Source organism: Anser cygnoides, chromosome 3, assembly GCF_040182565.1.
Source record: "Anser cygnoides isolate HZ-2024a breed goose chromosome 3, Taihu_goose_T2T_genome, whole genome shotgun sequence".
Lineage (NCBI taxonomy): Eukaryota > Metazoa > Chordata > Aves > Anseriformes > Anatidae > Anser > Anser cygnoides.
The window spans coordinates 39,697,543-39,715,075 of record NC_089875.1 but is presented as its reverse complement, the minus strand read 5'-3'; the positions used below and the strand labels follow the sequence as shown (position 1 = coordinate 39,715,075).

At 37.4% G+C, this 17,533-nt stretch overlaps 1 protein-coding gene across 1 annotated transcript in view; it reads left to right on the top strand.

The window, feature by feature from the left end:
- WDR64 (WD repeat domain 64) overlaps positions 1-17,533 on the top strand; it is an 82,924-nt gene that overhangs the window by 53,420 nt on the left and 11,971 nt on the right. Inside the window, 8 exon segments of the mRNA XM_066993182.1 lie at positions 305-601; positions 2,977-3,153; positions 4,290-4,420; positions 7,395-7,487; positions 9,513-9,626; positions 11,425-11,598; positions 12,402-12,590; positions 14,171-14,201. Of these exon segments, the coding sequence (XP_066849283.1) occupies positions 305-601; positions 2,977-3,153; positions 4,290-4,420; positions 7,395-7,487; positions 9,513-9,626; positions 11,425-11,598; positions 12,402-12,590; positions 14,171-14,201 (1,206 nt within the window).

The window sequence follows — 17,533 nt, the reverse complement described above, 5'->3', positions numbered from 1 at the left end:
ACATGTTGTTCTCAGCCTTAAGGATTTCAAGTCATACAGTAAGGAAGAAGCGTTGAATATAATAGCCAGTTAACAAGAAAAATAAAGTGAAAGAGATGTCTCTCATTTGTTGCTTTTTATCACAACGTTATTTGTGTTTAAACTGTAATGAAAAGATTAAATTCGTTTATTAATTTTACCATTTACATTTGAACCACTAAAAATAGTCACCATGCAAGTGTAAGAAAATCCATAGGCAAATATAATGAATCATTACAGGTGTGCTGAGGATCTGCAGTTTTCATTCGTTGCTGATGGGGTTAAGTGGCAAGATTTATAGGGTGAAGTAGCTTCTCTTATTGGGCCAGTTGGTGATGCATGCCATTCCTTTGCTTGTTTGTGTAAAGGTTTGTCTATATTGTGTATTGTGTACATTTCTCATTCTTGTCTAGGAACTGTGAAAATCTGGGATATTGGAAGTGGACAGGAAGTTAAAGCCTTGCCTTCGGCCCAGCACAGCAAAGATGAGCATGGTCTGCAGAAGCTAGTTTATCTGAAGGCTAGTGAGAGTCAACATGCAATTCTTGTTTTGGAGCAGAGTGGGAAGATGAAAATCATTCAGGTTTTCAGTCTATACTTATATGCATTTTTGTTGTTGTTGTTATTTATTTCATTCATTAGCTTCTAATTTTCAAGGCAAAACAAGACCTTCTCATGAATCAGTAGATAAACTTTAAGAAACTATCAAGAAACAGTCCACTTCCTGCATCAAGTTAGCTTTCTGCCTTTCTAAGTGTTAATATGTTCATTAGTCCACTGCTGTTTTTCAGCATTCTGATCATTTCTTTTCATGCACTCACTACAATGGAACATGAATGTTTTTTCTGTTTGTGATTGAGGCTTTGTGATTCAGTTTCCTAATAAGACTGTCACTGTTACCAAATTAATCTGTTTGCTGGAGAAGAACCAGATCTTATGCACTTGTGTATGCAGATAACATTACTCCTTAATGTAAAGGGAAATATTCAGATAAGTGAAGTTGTGCATGGTTGTGGAATCTGGTTCAGCAACTGAAAACTGTTTAATTTCTCTTCTTCACAAATTAACAGTTGAGGCTGAGATGCTCTCCTCTGACTCATTGATGTAAAGGGGACTACAATGACCTGAATCATTGACACAAAATTTGCAGAGCAACTCTGAGGCTTCATCATGTGCTGAAATTCTATAACTTTCAGTCCTGTTATCCTTTAGCTTTTAAACAAGAGAATCTAGAATAAATGTAGATTAAATAATACCAATAAATGTGTAGAGATAACTGTTCAAATTCAGCAGCTGAGCCCTGAGACTCAGATATTGCCATCCCATCCCAGTCTTTTGTATACCATAGAGGCACCATTTAAAGTTTATTAATAGGAAACTCCCGTGACTCAGATTTTAGTTTCAGAAGTCTCAAAGGCCTCAAGCCTATACATTTATATCATTGTGAAGCTCTCCAACAGTACCCTAATATCCCTCTTGGTTTATTTTCCCTCTGTGGAGAATAGGTGACCATGGTATTATCCTGCAAGAAAACTTGGTATCAGGGAAGATTTTTGTTAAAGGATTTAGTTAGTTAGTTAGTTATCACCTAAAATTACTAGATTAAGACAGTGGCTGCATTAAGAACTTATACAAAGAGACAAGACAATAATATATCAGATTGCCTTTCCTGGCTTTATTTTGAGAGTCTACTCTGTGTTCCCTTCAACTAAAACTTAGCAGCATGCATTTGAAGCTAATAATTGGGATCTCATCTTTTAGACAAACCATGTTCCTCTAGAATTTTCTTCCTCAGACTGGAATGTTTTGTATGAGACAAAATTCCCCTTATGAAACTTTAAATCCACTGTGTACAAGGGAACAAAGTTTTGTAGGCAGAAATATTAAGTTTTGTTATACAGATTATATATTTAGAGAAAAAAATAAAAATAAAATAACATACAAGATTTATCTTGGTAAACAATATACTACTTTTGATCCTCCTGCTAATAAAAAGCTGTTTTATTTAGGCTTTACTTTTTATATTATTTCTGAAATACTATATCATACCAATTGGCCTTCAGTGTTAGTATTGGAATTAAATCATTCATGCAATGTAAATGTGTCCCTTGACAACAGGTTGGCAAAGAGTTGAATCTCCTGCAAGTCTGTGTGTATTTAAATACATTAATATTGTTGTATATAATTGCAAAACTACTTAAAAATTTTTTTATACAAATGTTTAAGTTGAATAATGAGAACTATATGTTATTATGATTAGTTTTAAAGAGGCTCTAAGTATGGTAGTTAGGAAGGTAAACTTGAGTAGCACCCCAAAACCAGTTTACTCTTTGAAAGAGTCTCTCATACTCTCTTTCAAATTTTAGACCTTCCCCCAAGGTGTTTCCTATCTGATACAATTAAAATCATAAGATTTACTAAAATCTTAATGATTGCCTCATTCTGGAGTTCAAGACATCTATGAGAACACAAGAAAATCTTAAGAAGCTGATTTCAGTTTCCTAAACAGACAGAAATATCAAGGTTAATACAGAAACGAGATACTGAGGTGAGTTTGCTATAGTTGGAAAGACTAGGAAGGTAACTTGCAATAGCTCTAGGCACAATGGGGAGGGATCGATGACTCAGAGCAATGGAGCAATGGCCTGTTTTTCTCACACAATTGCGGCAACTATCAGTTTTGCTGATATGGAGACTGGAGACTACCAAGTTAATAAAATGAGCAGCTATAACTGAAGAAACAACTTACTTTTAAGTGGGAAATCAAACTGTGTATGCCAGATGAAGTTTGCAATGTTTGGTTGTTGTTTTTTTTTGTTGTTGTTTTGTTTTGTTTTGTTATTGTTCTGTTGTTGTAGTTTGGCACAGAAAACAAGATTTGGAACACACCTGCTGACCATTTCCTTATGAATAGAGAAATATTTTCCTCCCTATCTCATTAAGTCAAATTTTTAACAGGGTAATGAAATTAAAATGTGTCTAGAAGTTACATGGGTGCTTCCTGAGGCAGTGTTGTTTCTACAAAGGAATCCAGTTGAGTTTCTGCCACTGAAGCCTGACACCTTTCAAAAACATGATTTTTTTCCGGATATTCAGCTGCCGTCTGACAGCAGTACTCTGAGCAATGATACAGAGGTGAGAAACATTTGAAGTTCCGCAACATTTACGGAATATTAGAAAGTAAAAGGTTTATTGTGCCCTTGAGAATTTTTAACAAGAGGATAAGAACCAAATAAGTATTCCAAACTTTCCAGTACACCAGCAGTCTAAAATAAATCACATAAAAGGGCAATTGTTTTTACGAGATAGACCTGCTTAATAATGCAATGCGCAGTTGTTAGCATGGTTAAGCAACTCAGAACATACGCTTCACATTCCTGTACAAAATATAAGTTGAGGTCCTTGTATGAGATATCTTCTAGAAATGAAAGGTGCTTCATTATTGGAGATAGACTGACCTTCAGTAATAGTGGCACATAAAGATCAGGCTGGGTGATTCCTAGTGTGATTCCTAACCCTGCGCGTAACTAGTGAGAAGTTTTCCCCATTTCAAATAATATTTATATACCCTTGTCAAGTCTCTCTTCTTAGAACAATTTTTTTTTTCCATGGTGACTGTTACTAGTGCTGCAGACAGCTGTAGAATCCTGCTTTTCCTTTAGTTTATTTAAAAAGTGCTTCTAGTCATATTTGCTGCTTAAAATTCCACAGTGAATTCCAGATAATAATTGCTTCTGGTTAACGGCAGATCATCTGCAAACCTAATTCTTTTGTGAGCTCTTTTCTTTCTGCTTCACAATAAGTATGAAGAAGGTTACTGAAGTTGATGCACTGAACTCTTCTTTAACTTGACTGGGTGCAGAGAAAATGCAGCATTGGCTATGCAGCCAGTATTTTACACCCCACATCTCCCCTGTCAAGACCGTTGGTTCCCATGGGGAGCAGCAGGGTGTACTAAATAGTCTGAGAGCCAGACAAGGGCCAGCAGCCTCTTCACAGTATCCCAAGTCTGAGCTCCCAGCAAGCAGCAAACGTCCCCAGATATCAGGACAGGTAGATGAAGACCCCCATCTTCTGCAGCAGGAAGTTTCCCCCTGCTATCACTCCCTGCCTCTGTGTAGCTCAAACACAATAGTATTAGAATAACATTGAATATGCAGTTGTTGTATACACATTTGATTTAGGCATCTTTTTAAATTAACAGTTAAAGCAGTTCACTTTCTAGTGTCTACATTGTTCCTACTAACATTCTTTTTTGTTTTTCTTTGTAGTGTTTTGTACCTTCTGTGGAAATGAAGTGCTTTGATGTTTTAAAAGTAGAAGGATGCAGTTTGATAACTACAGGAAGTGCAAATGGTGCAATAATTTTGTGGGATTTTGAATCTGCTTCTGTCAGATGTGTGTAAGTATTGCTTTCATGGAGGCATTTTGATCTCCAGTACTTCATACAAACAATTCAAAGAGAATAATGGATACACAAGTTCAAAGCAGGATTTAAAATAGAAATTTATCTGCGCCCCCCTCCCTCCCACTTCAAATTACTGTGCTATTTAGTCCTCACATTGCAGGAGAGGTAATTAAGAGAGCCATTTGTAGAAGGAGTGATGTTGATCAGGTGTTCAAAAATAAATAACCATGCCAGGGGAGGTTTAGGTTGGAAATTAGGAGACATTTCTTCTCAGAAAGTGTAGTCAGGCATTAGAACGGGTTGCCCAGGGAGGTGTTGGAGTCACCATCCCTGGGGGTGTTCAAGGAAAGGTTGGACCTGGTGCTTAGGGACATGGTTTAGTGGGTGACATTGGTAGTAGGGTGATGGTTGGACCAGATGATCTTCAAGGTCTTTTCCAAACTTTATGATTCTATGATTCTAATCAAGAATAGTGTTTTAATATGTCACTAAACTGCCACTGAAGGAAACTTTATGCCACTTTGTCCCTGGTTACTGAGCTGTACAGACCTGTAGAGCCATCCTTATTTTGGAAGTTTTGTGTTTGAGAGAACATCTGGAAATAATACTATTTCAGCAGATTATGGCAGGTGTGCTACATTATCGCTGATTGATGTGATAGTAGTTCTGGTCTTTTTTTTTATCTTATTTCTTCATATTTCTTTTGGAAAGGAATTCACCTCAAAAAGGTGTAAATGTTGTCTTGCTTCGACATAAGCAATTTTTGAGATGCTTTTCAACATTCATATGAAAATTTCTGGCACAAGGTAGGAATGGGCAAGCAGCCTCAGTCTAGGCTCTTAAATGTCATTTTCAAAGGCTTTGCATGCTTCCTTTTTATCTTAAGGTGTTTCTTGAGAACAAATGTTGCAGGAGATAGGCATGTTTAGTTGGACAGAGTAGTCAAAACCTTTCTCTCACTAGCAAGGAGATGCCTTTCACAGCTGTGTACCAGAGTTCCAGTCATTCACTGAAAAGGGAAATAGAAATGCCCAGTAGGCAATGTTTCTGTACTTCAGATTGGGATTTAATTACATTATGATGTACTTTCAGAAGGGGAATATGGCTGTCCTTCAGTTAAAAGATCCTTTAGTATTGTTTTTTTGGGTGGTTATATAGCATTACCAAACTAATCATTAAAAATGAGTGACAGAAACAAGCATGTCACAGTCTGTTGACCTGAGACTGAAGGATTAAACAGTGATCTTGATGACAAAGGTAGAAGAATGGAAAGATATTCCATTCCAAGAGGTGAAGATGAAGGACAGACATCCCTGCTTGCTTGGAAAGGGATAAAGTCTCAATGGAGAAAAAGGAGTGATTCAATAAGTAATAAGAAAAGAGACATAACCAGTAAAAAATTATACAACTGTTTTTGGCTTAAGTGAAATATATCCATTTGGAGAGGATAATTAAAGTACTGTTTTGGCAACAGCTAGGGGTTTTGTTACACTTTTTTTTTTTTCAATTATCCTCTGGTCTTTTATTAACCTTTGTACTGTTCTAATAACTACCTGTTTCTAATTCAGTATTTACCCTCTTCACCTATGTTTGTGGTAGTGCCTCTCTTTGTTCTTTTTGGTTTTAAATATCTTAGTCTTATCTTCAAGTCTGATGAAGATACTCTTCTTTTGAAATATCTATTCTTCCATATAGAAGAATATTTACAGAAAGTTAGGCAATTTGAGGTGAAAGATGAAAAAAAAAAATCCCTAAGGCTGTACAACTCCAAGAAATGCTTTCCATACTTTCTCTTCTCCTACTCACTAGGGAGTAGCAGCATTTTGTTGAAATGCCTTTGTGATTCCAGCTGCCTAGCTGCCCAGAGAAGATGCCATATCAAGTATTTTTGAGTGTCACTAATCAATTTTGTTTGTTCTAGCAAACAATTTAAACAGATCAGTAGTAATAATTCAAAAATACTTGTTGCTTATTTTGTGGTGGTTTTTTTTGGCATTAAACTGAGGGGGGGAAGGTGTGTTTTGGATTGGCATGAATTGAAAACTTCTTTCATTTTCTTCAGTTCAGAGTACAAAGATTGATCTGGAGAAAATGCTCATTTCAACTTGAAATGCTTAGCTCTCAGATACTTGGAAGAAAGTGGAAATGAAAAGCTTTGTTTCACAGAAAAAAAAATCCACTTTTGAAAATCTTCTTCACTCAATAAGCCCATGGTATGCCTCAGTACATTGGAGACATGGACTCAATTCCTATTTCTGTCTATATGGTTTTGAACCTACAGGTCCCACAAGGGTTTTTCAAATATTATGCTACAGGATATACTGCAGCACAAAAGGCAAAGGGGAATCTTTCTTGTTTCTCTTAGGGCAATTCCAGTTTGCATCGTATTCTTAACTGTGTAGGGAACCACAAGATAAGAATGATCTGTGCACCCAGGTCGGAGCTGAATTCTTTTTGTACCACAGGTAGTAACAACAACTTCTGTTCTGGCTTTGTCTCTTCCTCTTTTTTTTTTTTTTTTTTTTTTTTACCTCCTCATATATGAGGGGAAAATCATTGCTTTGTAAGTACAGTATTTTACCCACAGTTCATACACATGACTGGCTTGAATGCCAGGAACAATGTACTTTTCTAACATTAATGTAGCTGGTTAACTTTGACATAACTTACTTCACTTTTCTCTTAAATACTAATTCTCAAGAAAATACTTGGCTGAATGAAATGTACATCATTGCACTGGGTTTCTGTTTTTCCTTGCACAGGCACATTCTTTACCTACTCTTCACTGTCATTAATGCATCATAACTGATGAACTGGTTTTGAAAAACTATGTCTAAAACTTTTAGGTGACTTACATTTGGGGAAATAAAATGTTTAAATGTTTAGATTTTGAATAAAGTCTACAACCTTTTCTGGGAACAATACACAACTTATCTGATATATCTGGTACAAACATCTTCATTTTCAGGTGTAAAATTAATGAGAATAGGCAAGCTTCAATTCCTCAAGCATCTGGAGTCAATGCCATGTTATTCCTTGTACGTAGTGCTTCCTCTTCCAGGTAACTGTGTGCCTTGTATCTTCTACCATGACAGGTGTGGTCATTTGGAATTCTGTTGTATTAAACTGATGTAATTTTTTATCCAAGATAGCATATTTAAACTGGGATTTTTCTTTGTATTTAATGAAGTTCAAACAGTTAACAAAATTTAATGATGTTTATCAATCCATATTGATATTAGTCCTTCCAGGCTCTTTTCAGTGGTGCCTAACAAAAGTCAATGGGCACAAACTGAAACATGGGATGTTCTGTCTGAACATCGGGAAGCACTTCTTTACTCTGAGAGTAATGGAGTACTGGCACAGGTTGCCCAGAGAGGCTGTGGGGTCTCCCTCCTTGGAGATCTTCAGAAGCCACCTGGACATGGTCCTCGAAAGCCTGTTCTAGGTGGTCCTGCTTGAGCAGGGTGTTGAAACAGATGACCTTCAGAGGTCCCTTCCAACCTCAACCTTTCTGTGATACTGTGATAACGTGCTTTTTTTATTTTTTTTTACCACTCCACTAAGCTATCCTGTTGTCCTCTACACGACTTCCTAAGTTTCAGTTCTGTTGAAGAATTCAACAGAAGTCAGTTTTTGTCAAGAATCAGTTCTCCTGTGTATTGTACCTTATTTCTGTGAGATGATTGTGTGAGGCCCCTGTAGCAGGCCTTTTTTTTTTTTTTTTTTTTGAGTATAATACAATCTTCAAGGCATTAGATACTCTCAGCGAACAGAGAGGCAAGCTCATTGAAGTTTGCAGCTTCAAGTCTCATCTTAAAACATACTAGAAGCTGGCATAGGTTGGTAGTATTGCAAGCAGACCATAATTTTTGCCCAATTTGAGAGAAAGGCTTTGCGTAACTTCAAAACATACATAATTTCAGAGGTTTTTGTCTTCTGGTGGACATACAAAGGCAATGGTTGGCAAAAGGACTCAGTATGGTTTAAATGGTTATGTAATTTTAAGGTCGTATGCAATTAGGCAGCTTTTTGTGCTCTCCTGAATCATGAAGATATTTTATGATCTTACATTGCTTTAAAACTTTCAAGATGCTCATGCATTTACTATACCCTTGAATATGCAATTGCCACTTAATTCAACCTGAGTTTTCTATTTGGTGTTCTAACTTAATTTTAAAAATCCTAGCTAAACTAAAGCGTGGTGATTACAATTCTTAAGTAGAATTTTTTGTAAATCAAGAAAATTTCTGATTATGTTTAAGCAGGAGGACCCTACTATGACTTTGTATAATACAGGCTTAGGATGTACTGTATGTACTGTGAAGGTATCTGGATGAATTTGGCTATGGCCACATATACACACAGGATGTTAAAGAATGGTAGCAAGTTTATAAATTCAAAGTCTGAAAAATTACAAAGTCACAGTCACCTGTGAAAATTTTAGTGTGCTATCCCAGCTGCACACTTTCTGTATGGCTTTTACTTTGTCCCAGATATTTAGATACTCTTATCAAAAACACAGCAGTCATGACATCAGTGTAAATTATGGTGCAAGAACCTTTCATTAAGAGTCAGAACTTTTCTTGGCTCAGAAACAAAAACTGAAGAATACATCCATGTTTTTCTTGAGTTTCTTCCACACAATCCCATTTCTGAGCATTATCTTAATAAATTGAAGGTTAGTTTCTATAATTAATTGAAAACTATTTGTAGAGAAAAGCACTGTGTAAAATGAAAGCAGACAAGCCATTGGCATGTACTGAATTTTTCCTCTTCTCTTCGCTGGAGGATGAACATCAGTTCATTTTGACTTAATATGGATTTAACTTGCTCAAAAGTCTTGACAAGAAAGTTTGGCTGTGTAATATGTAAACCTTGCTGAGTTACTTGGGTACATTTCTAAAACACCAGCAATTCTTAGTCTAATCAATCTAATCATTTCAGGCACCATTTCATTACACTGTAATACACTGGATCGTGTTGACTTCCAGATAAAAAACAGTATGTTCAAGATTGTCAGTGATCTCTAATAATGTATTTCATATTTTAAGCCATCTCTATCCAGTTATTTTCTTTCACACAGGAAAGTTTGTTTTCTGTCCTCTACTACTGCTGTGAGTACAGATATCAATGCCATTCCAGAGCACAAAGACAGATTGAACCTAAATAAGGTAGGTACAGTGGCTTCAGGGATTCAGTACCCTGAATTTAATGTCTGAAGTAACATAACTAAAACAAAATGACAACAAACAAATGCTGCTGTGGCTGTACCAAGAACCATGATTCAGACACTAATATGGAGTGCACAGCAATGGCCTCATCAGTACACAGCTATAGAAGGAAAGAAAGCAATTGTGACCTGTGCTAGCAGCTCATTGTTAGACTTTTAATTTCACACCAGACCTGGCTTTCATCTGTCAGGCAATCAGAGTTTATCTGCTGTCTGACTCTCCTCCAAATCTCTATACTCACCCTGGCCATTTTCCTCTTCTGCATCTGTCATATGAGATTTTTGTCCTTTAATGTGTCACTTTTCTTCTCAAATGCCTATTAGAACAGTTTCTTATAGTTTGCTGCTCTTATGCTGTCAGAATTTGGATGAATCAAGGTTTGGTTTTTGTTTTTGTTGTTGTTGTTGTTGTTGTTGTTTTTTAATTTGTTTCAAAACCGAGCAAGAGTTTGAAGCTGGTGTTGAAAATGAAGAGGATTTTCCACTCCCCATTGATTCAAATCTGTACGTGAGTTCAGGAAGGCAGCATGCACTGAGCAAGATTTTGTTTATTTATGGAAAAGTAACCACCCTATTACCTATTCATCTGATACTCTCCCTTTGTCCTTTTGTGGTTGTGCCACTGAGCAGATATACTTCTCATGACTTCTGCACCCTTCTCTTTTATCTGCAGTGCTACTACTAAATTCTTGTTCCCATTATAGATTTTCCTTTTTTAGAAGGTCAACTACTCTATCAGCCTCCTTGCTTGCTTGCAAATGTACAGTCCTAGAAACCAGATGTGATCAGTATGAAGGCTGGAATTACACAAAAGATTCCTGTCTAGTAGTAGAAACGAAGGAGATAAGAAGCAACCACATCAGGAAAGAGGGAGCCTTCTCAGGAAACTAAGCAGTAATGGGTCATAAGGAAAATGGTTCTTTGATTCTAGTTTCACATGAGTGCACTGGGAGGTTGTAAAACATTAAGCTTTCATTATGTATGCATATCAGCAAACACTATCCATTTTACCAGGATTGAAATATAGTTCAATCCCTAGAAAACTCTAAGACCTAGCTTGTGCAATAGATAACTGTCTGGACAAGATGAATCTTATTTTTTACTCTTGTCATTCAAGGAAAAAAACAACTTTACATTCTTCCCATTTCAAATCTATTCAAAGATACATTACTCACAAAGAGTATATGTATTTCTTTGCACATTAATAAATGGTATATTATTTTCTATTTTGTGTGCTTGACAATGACCTGAAATCTTTTCATCATTCTGACCAGGGTTTACCAAAAGCATATGGTAGCAACAAGCAAATGTGTGGCAATAATGAAATGTATTGACGTTTTGCTTTTTTCTTTTTTAAACAGAGGGACGTATTATGCGCTGGAGCATTGTGTCATTCTTAGAAGATCCACAAAATAGTAAAAGAGTAAGGAAAAATCTGACATATTTTCTTAACCTGAACAGTATAAGAGGGTAAGACAAATAGAGAAAAATGGATTCAGACCTCTACAGGGACTAAAACTGTTTCCTGCACATAAAGGTCATGTCTTTTGCTTTCAATAATAATCTGATGCTGTGAAAAACAAGAGGAAACATAAGTAAAATGCTGCCAGCATTATTCTAGTGTGTTCAAAGAGGTTACGTTAAGAATTCATTTATCCCTGTCCCCTGAGCAGTGTTTCTACCATGTGCCATTTGCAGCCTGTTTGTTGGAAGGAATAATATTTCACCTCTTAATTTTCAGACAGCCATACTGATGAACACAGTAAGCCAGTAACCATGGTGGCATACAGAACTGCCTGAAATGTGGTTATGTTCCTTTTTTCCCTCGGCAAATAAAGGAGAAGCTCTGCTGGAGGGCACGTTCTACTGAAGTGGTTGGCTTATTTCATGAAGAGGAGAAAAATGTGGTAGTGACAGCATCTGTTGATGGTTCAGTCAGGTACAAAATGACTAACATTTCTTAATTCTATGGCCAGTCAGTTGAACAGTCTCCAAAGGTCCTCTTCTTGCTGGACTTGCATATAGGCTAATAGGTGCGTTTTCTGTTCTGCACCTGCAAGAACGAATTTTTTAATGTAACACTTCCGCTTTTCCCATGAAGTCATACCATTTACAGACTGTCATTTTCTACCAACAAGGTGACCTTGAATGCATGGGTAACATCCCCATAGGACCTCCTGTTCCCATTCCATTTTAGCTTTCAGTACTTTCTAAGTTAACATGGGTTGTTAACATCACAACGTAGCAAATTAAACCATTTCAGTCTCAAGCCTTTTTATAGACAACTGCATAATTCTTTCTTGGCTAGTAAGTACATGTGAAGTTTTTGTTTGTTTGTTTGTTTGTTGTTGTTGTTGTTTTTTAATTTTATGTTTATTTTGGGGGGAGAATGGCTGAGGAATTTTTGTGTAGATCCTACTGTGGTGGCAGTATCTTACAGTTAGAGCAGTTCAGGATATTGGTGCCTTTACTCCTCAATTTCCTACTTATAAAAATGAACTGTTTGATTGTTTTCTGATTTTTCCAACATCCTTCTGAGATTTTTTTTTCTCAAGTTACTTAAATGATAAACTGATCTTTAATATCATTGTTTTTGTTTTTTTTTAATGACTTACACACTGCACTCTAGTGCAATGCTGCAGAACCTGATCATGTATACAAACATTATTCATGTTTGCTCCACTTCTAAGATGATCCATTTTTCCTTTCCGTCCTTTGGCAACACTTCTTCTATGTCTATAGACTCTGGCATGCCACGAATGGATGCTATCTTGGTTAGTTCGGACAGCCCAGGAAGTTTGAATTATCAGATATCAGTCGTTTGATTTTGCCTTGTGATGTTAATAGCTTTCCTATTATAATTAAAAAGGAAAGCAAGCATATGAAAAATAAAAAGAAATTTGAATATCCTCTAATGCTGGACAGGGACAGGTAAGATCTTAAGCATTTATATACACGTATGACTTGGGGAACAGTTCTGAAAATATTATACTTACAGAGCATCTTTTGACTGAAGGTCATAAAAATAAAAATAATTCCTATGAGGTATTCAGTATAACCCTTTTTTTTTTTTTAATGAATATGGTTTTACAAACCATGAATGAATCTCTTAAATGTTATAACTAGGTGACTGTTAGGATTAGGTGATGGTCAGGATTTGAATTGAGTGATAGTGATGACTACATAATTGCTTCAGATTTTAGCCTTATTTAGAGTCTGTTTGTTATGTACAATGTTCAGGTTAGCAGCCTGTTTCTCTTCCAGTTCCACAAGCTGATATACTTCTGGGATCCCCAAACCTTTATTGAAAAAGCTTAATGTGAATAGCTTCATCCCAGAAACAATCCTTCAGTTTAAAAAATGGTCTTATTAAGTTTGCTGGGATGTTGTAGACATATTCACATACTTCAGACCATAACAGTCTGACACAGGCATGTTGTATGTTCAATAGCAGTGTTGGACCTCTTTAATTCTAGGTAGAGTTCTCAAGGGATGTGGGTTGGCTACAAGTCAAGCCAGTAATACTTGGCCCTTTAGCTAAGGCTATAGGAAGTCATATTTCTAGTCCTGGAGATCCCTGTTTTATTAATCATTGGGTTAAGCAAATGCAGAAGCAACATGCACATGGTCTTTAGTGACAAGGCAATCCAAGCCTAGGAAAAATTATTTCACAGTTTAAGAAAATCACACATGCTTTAATGTTAAGGTTTCATGTACCGTGTGCACTTTTTAGGCTGCCTTTTAACCAAAGCACTTTGGGACAATGGGAAAGCTCAAAGATACTTTAGTGTTAGCCCATCTAGGCCAGTATCCTGGAAGCACTTATTATTACATAGAGTTCTTACTAATGTGAGTAGTGCCACTGAAGTCAGAATAGTAATTCATCAGTGAAGAGAAGTTATTGGCTGTGTTTGAAGGCCTATTCCCTGTAGTCCTTTTGAACAGGCAGCAACCAGTCTGAAACCTCTGGAATCAAAGATACTATAATTAAAGGCAGCTAACCTTAAAGAAACTTTGCATAAATGACATGCCTGTGTCAAACACGACTACTTTTTTAAGGACCCTTCAAATATTTCAGTAAAGGAGAACAGGTAGCATACATTTAAAACACAATAATTAGACTGGAAGAAAATGAGAAGCCTATTTAACCATGCAAAAATTGGGAAAAAAAAAAAAAGGCAGTCACATACTGTGCAACAGAAAGTTTCAGTCTTATTATTCTATATGATCTGTATGCTGCCACCTCAAGAGTAGCTCGATTCTCTGGATTAATTGTACCAAATAGTATAATGGATAGCTAGCCTACTTTTGCTAGCCAATACTTCTCCAAGAGTCTGTTACTTACATATGTTAGGCTTTGCTCTTCACAGGGTATAGAAGCTTCTCTTGGGTTAAGTCCATTTATCTTCTGATGTTAATACTATTACCTTATTGGATAGCTGTCATATAATTCACCAAGATAATATTTTAGAATTTTAAATGATAATTCACATTATAAATGTTATTAACAGATATTCCCTAAATGTGCATATATATGAAAAGGTACAAACCCAGCTGAATAGCATAGGTGCTCACAGTTTAAATGAGTGTCTCAGGTGACATACTGAAAAATGTCAGCAGGAAGACAGACCCATAAAGAAAAATTGTATCAGTTTCTCTCTGTAGTTTACGATTCCTTAGCTTGTGTGTTATGGCATTTTTTATGATTATAAAGTTAAACTCTGTTAATCTGCACTAATAGATATTCTAATCTAGATCATTTCTTCTCGTGATTAACTTTGGAAACCAGATATATGACCAGAGGAAACCCTCTTCGTTATTACAGTGGCATAGAGGAATTGTAGTAAGAACTGAGAGAAATGATGAAAAGCCATTACCAGACATTGAGTCTGCACTCAGTTTTGCTAACTAGTGTTTTATATATCAATTTATCTAGCCTTCTAAAGATGACAAACCAGTGTCTGGATTGACAAAGTGTACATGAAGCACTTCATGACACCTTTGAAGCTCCCAATATAAATCATATTTTGATGATATGGAATAATTTATACATCAAAATAATTTTATTTTGAAGCAATTAAGAATGTCAAATTCAAAATTGCTATTTAGATAGGAGCATCAAATAGTGAGGGGTATGAACTCTTAACACCCTCTCCTAAAATCTGTGGTACTGTGGGTCTCCTATGTACCACAATCTGTAATGCTAATGTGGCCAGCTAAGATTCAAACAGTAGTCAGTAAAAGACATTACTCCATGTGACCATTTCTCTCGGTGTATCTTGGGTGAAATGATGACAAGGTGAGTGGAAGATACTTCTCTGTCGCTTATTGCCCTGTCTTGCCACCTCCTTTCTCCTGTTTCCTGGGACACCAAGGATCAGTTCTCATCTCATACAGATGATTGACTAGTTGGAGCTAGTGGATTACTTGCTGCTAGGTAAAGGTAGCCAAGCACACAGTTTTGAGACATTCTGTCATTTCACCCCAAGGAAGCAACAAGTTGACAAGCTCCCTTAAGTAACAGTTATACCGGCCATGGAGGCTGCACAGTCTCTGAAGTGGCCTGTGTTTAAATCACCGGGAAACTGCTGGAGCCGTTTGTGCTGTAGGAGTATATACTGTTGTTCAACAGCTGTAGACAGCAATGTATAATAAGAGAGAACAGTGTTAGTGGGGAGAAAAAAAAAAAAAGTTGATGCTGGGTATAAAACATGAATTTTAATGTAGCAGAGTCAGTGGCTGAGAACATGGTGGGACAAGTCAATAGAGATGGGCTCCACATTGGCTTTTACTTAGTCATCTGAAAAGAAGGCTGATAGAACAAGTAAGATACTTTCATGTTCAAAAACATTAGCACTGGAGTACCCTTGTGACTGGGATTTTGATGAGAAAAAAGGTTTGATTTCCTTTTATTAGCCTTAGAGATGAACAAAACAGTGGACTTCAGTTTTTACTTCAGACTAGAAAAAAACTTAAGTAGAAAATCTCTGTACATTGTGCCATTTTGAATTAAACTCATGTTTTCAACTGTTTCAAGGTTTAGCTATACTTTTTTTTCCTCATTGGAGGACCATAAGTTGCTCTCCTAGGGTGAAATCACTGCTATATTGTATAAGAACAGTTAAATTTCCTGCCCTGTCTTTAAGTATAATACCTAGGTAAGTATCAGTATTCAGGTGAGCATGGATGAACTATAAAGGTACTTGATGTATTTTCAGTAATTCAGAGCTTCCTACAATTTACAGCAGTAATGCCCTTTTGTTCATCTGCATCTTTCCTAACCGGTTGCTGAAGTGTTTGGGATTTGCACAGCCCAACAGAGATTGCCAGAGTGACAGTCCTGAGATGAAGCTATCATCTGGGAGAGAGTTCTTACTGCATTACCCTTTGGCTAGACTTCCATTGTCCTCTAATAGCATACATCCAACAAACCTGACAAGTAACCTGAAAATTATTTCTGTATTGAACTTATCCAAGATGTTAATAGGTGATGTAACTACATAAGTATTTAAAACTAGCTTTAGTTTAGGTGATAAAAAAACATTTTGCCATTAACCGTCTTGATTTGTTGTCCCAGGGGAAGCTGGAATCTTGCTAGTTGTGTGTCCTGGAGACAGAGGACATTAAACAGTTGTCTACCTTGCCTGGTCTCTCAGAGGACCCGTCTGTTGTGGGGTTGCTGAGGGTTGAAGAACAGCAAGTGCCGATCGCTACCACAACTGTGCACCGGCGGCAATATCGCACCAACCGAGACTCCCTGAGTCCCATCCATAAGCTAATTCGTCAACTGGAGAGCCAAGGAGTGATCAGCAAGACTCATTCACCTTTTAATAGTCCTAAATGGCCAGTGCGAAAGTCTAATGGTGAGTGGAGACTAACAGTGGACTATCGTGGCCTGAACGAAGTCACGCCACCACTGAGTGCTGCAGTGCCGGACATGCTAGAACTCCAGTATGAACTGGAATCAAAGGCAGCCAAGTGGTATGCCACAATTGATATCGCTAATGCATTTTTCTCCATCCCTCTAGCAGCACAGTGCAGGCCACAGTTTGCTTTCACTTGGAGGGGAGTCCAATATACTTGGAATCAGCTGCCCCAGGGGTGGAAACACAGCCCTACCATTTGCCATGGACTGATCCAGTCTGCGCTGGAGCAGGGGGAAGCTCCTGAACACCTGCAGTACATCGATGACATCATTGTGTGGGGTGACACTGCAGAAGAAGTTTTCGAGAAAGGGAAGAAAATAGTCCAAATCCTTCTGAAGGCCGGTTTTGCCATAAAAGAGAATAAAGTTAAAGGACCTGCACGAGAGATCCAGTTTTTAGGAATAAAATGGCAAGATGGACGTCGTCAAATCCCAATGGATGTGATCAACAAAATAACAGCTATGTCTCCACCAACTAGCAAAAAAGAAACACAAACTTTCCTAGGTGTCGTGGGGTTTTGGAGAATGCATATTCCAAATTACAGTCTGATTGTAAACCCGCTCTACCAAGTAACCCGTAAGAAGAATGCTTTTGAATGGGGCCCTGAGCAACGACAAGCCTTTGAACAAATTAAGCAGGAAATAGTTCATGCAGTAGCCCTCGGGCCAGTCTGAACAGGACCAGATGTAAAGAATGTGCTCTACACCGCAGCCGGGGAGAATGGTCCCACCTGGAGCCTCTGGCAGAAAGAACCTGGGGAAACTCGAGGTCGACCCCTGGGGTTTTGGAGTCGGGGATACAGAGGATCTGAAGCCCGCTATACTCCAACTGAAAAGGAGATATTGGCAGCATATGAAGGAGTTCGATCTGCTTCGGAAGTGGTCGGTACTGAAGCGCAGCTCCTCCTGGCACCCCGACTGCCGGTACTAGGCTGGATGTTCAAAGGAA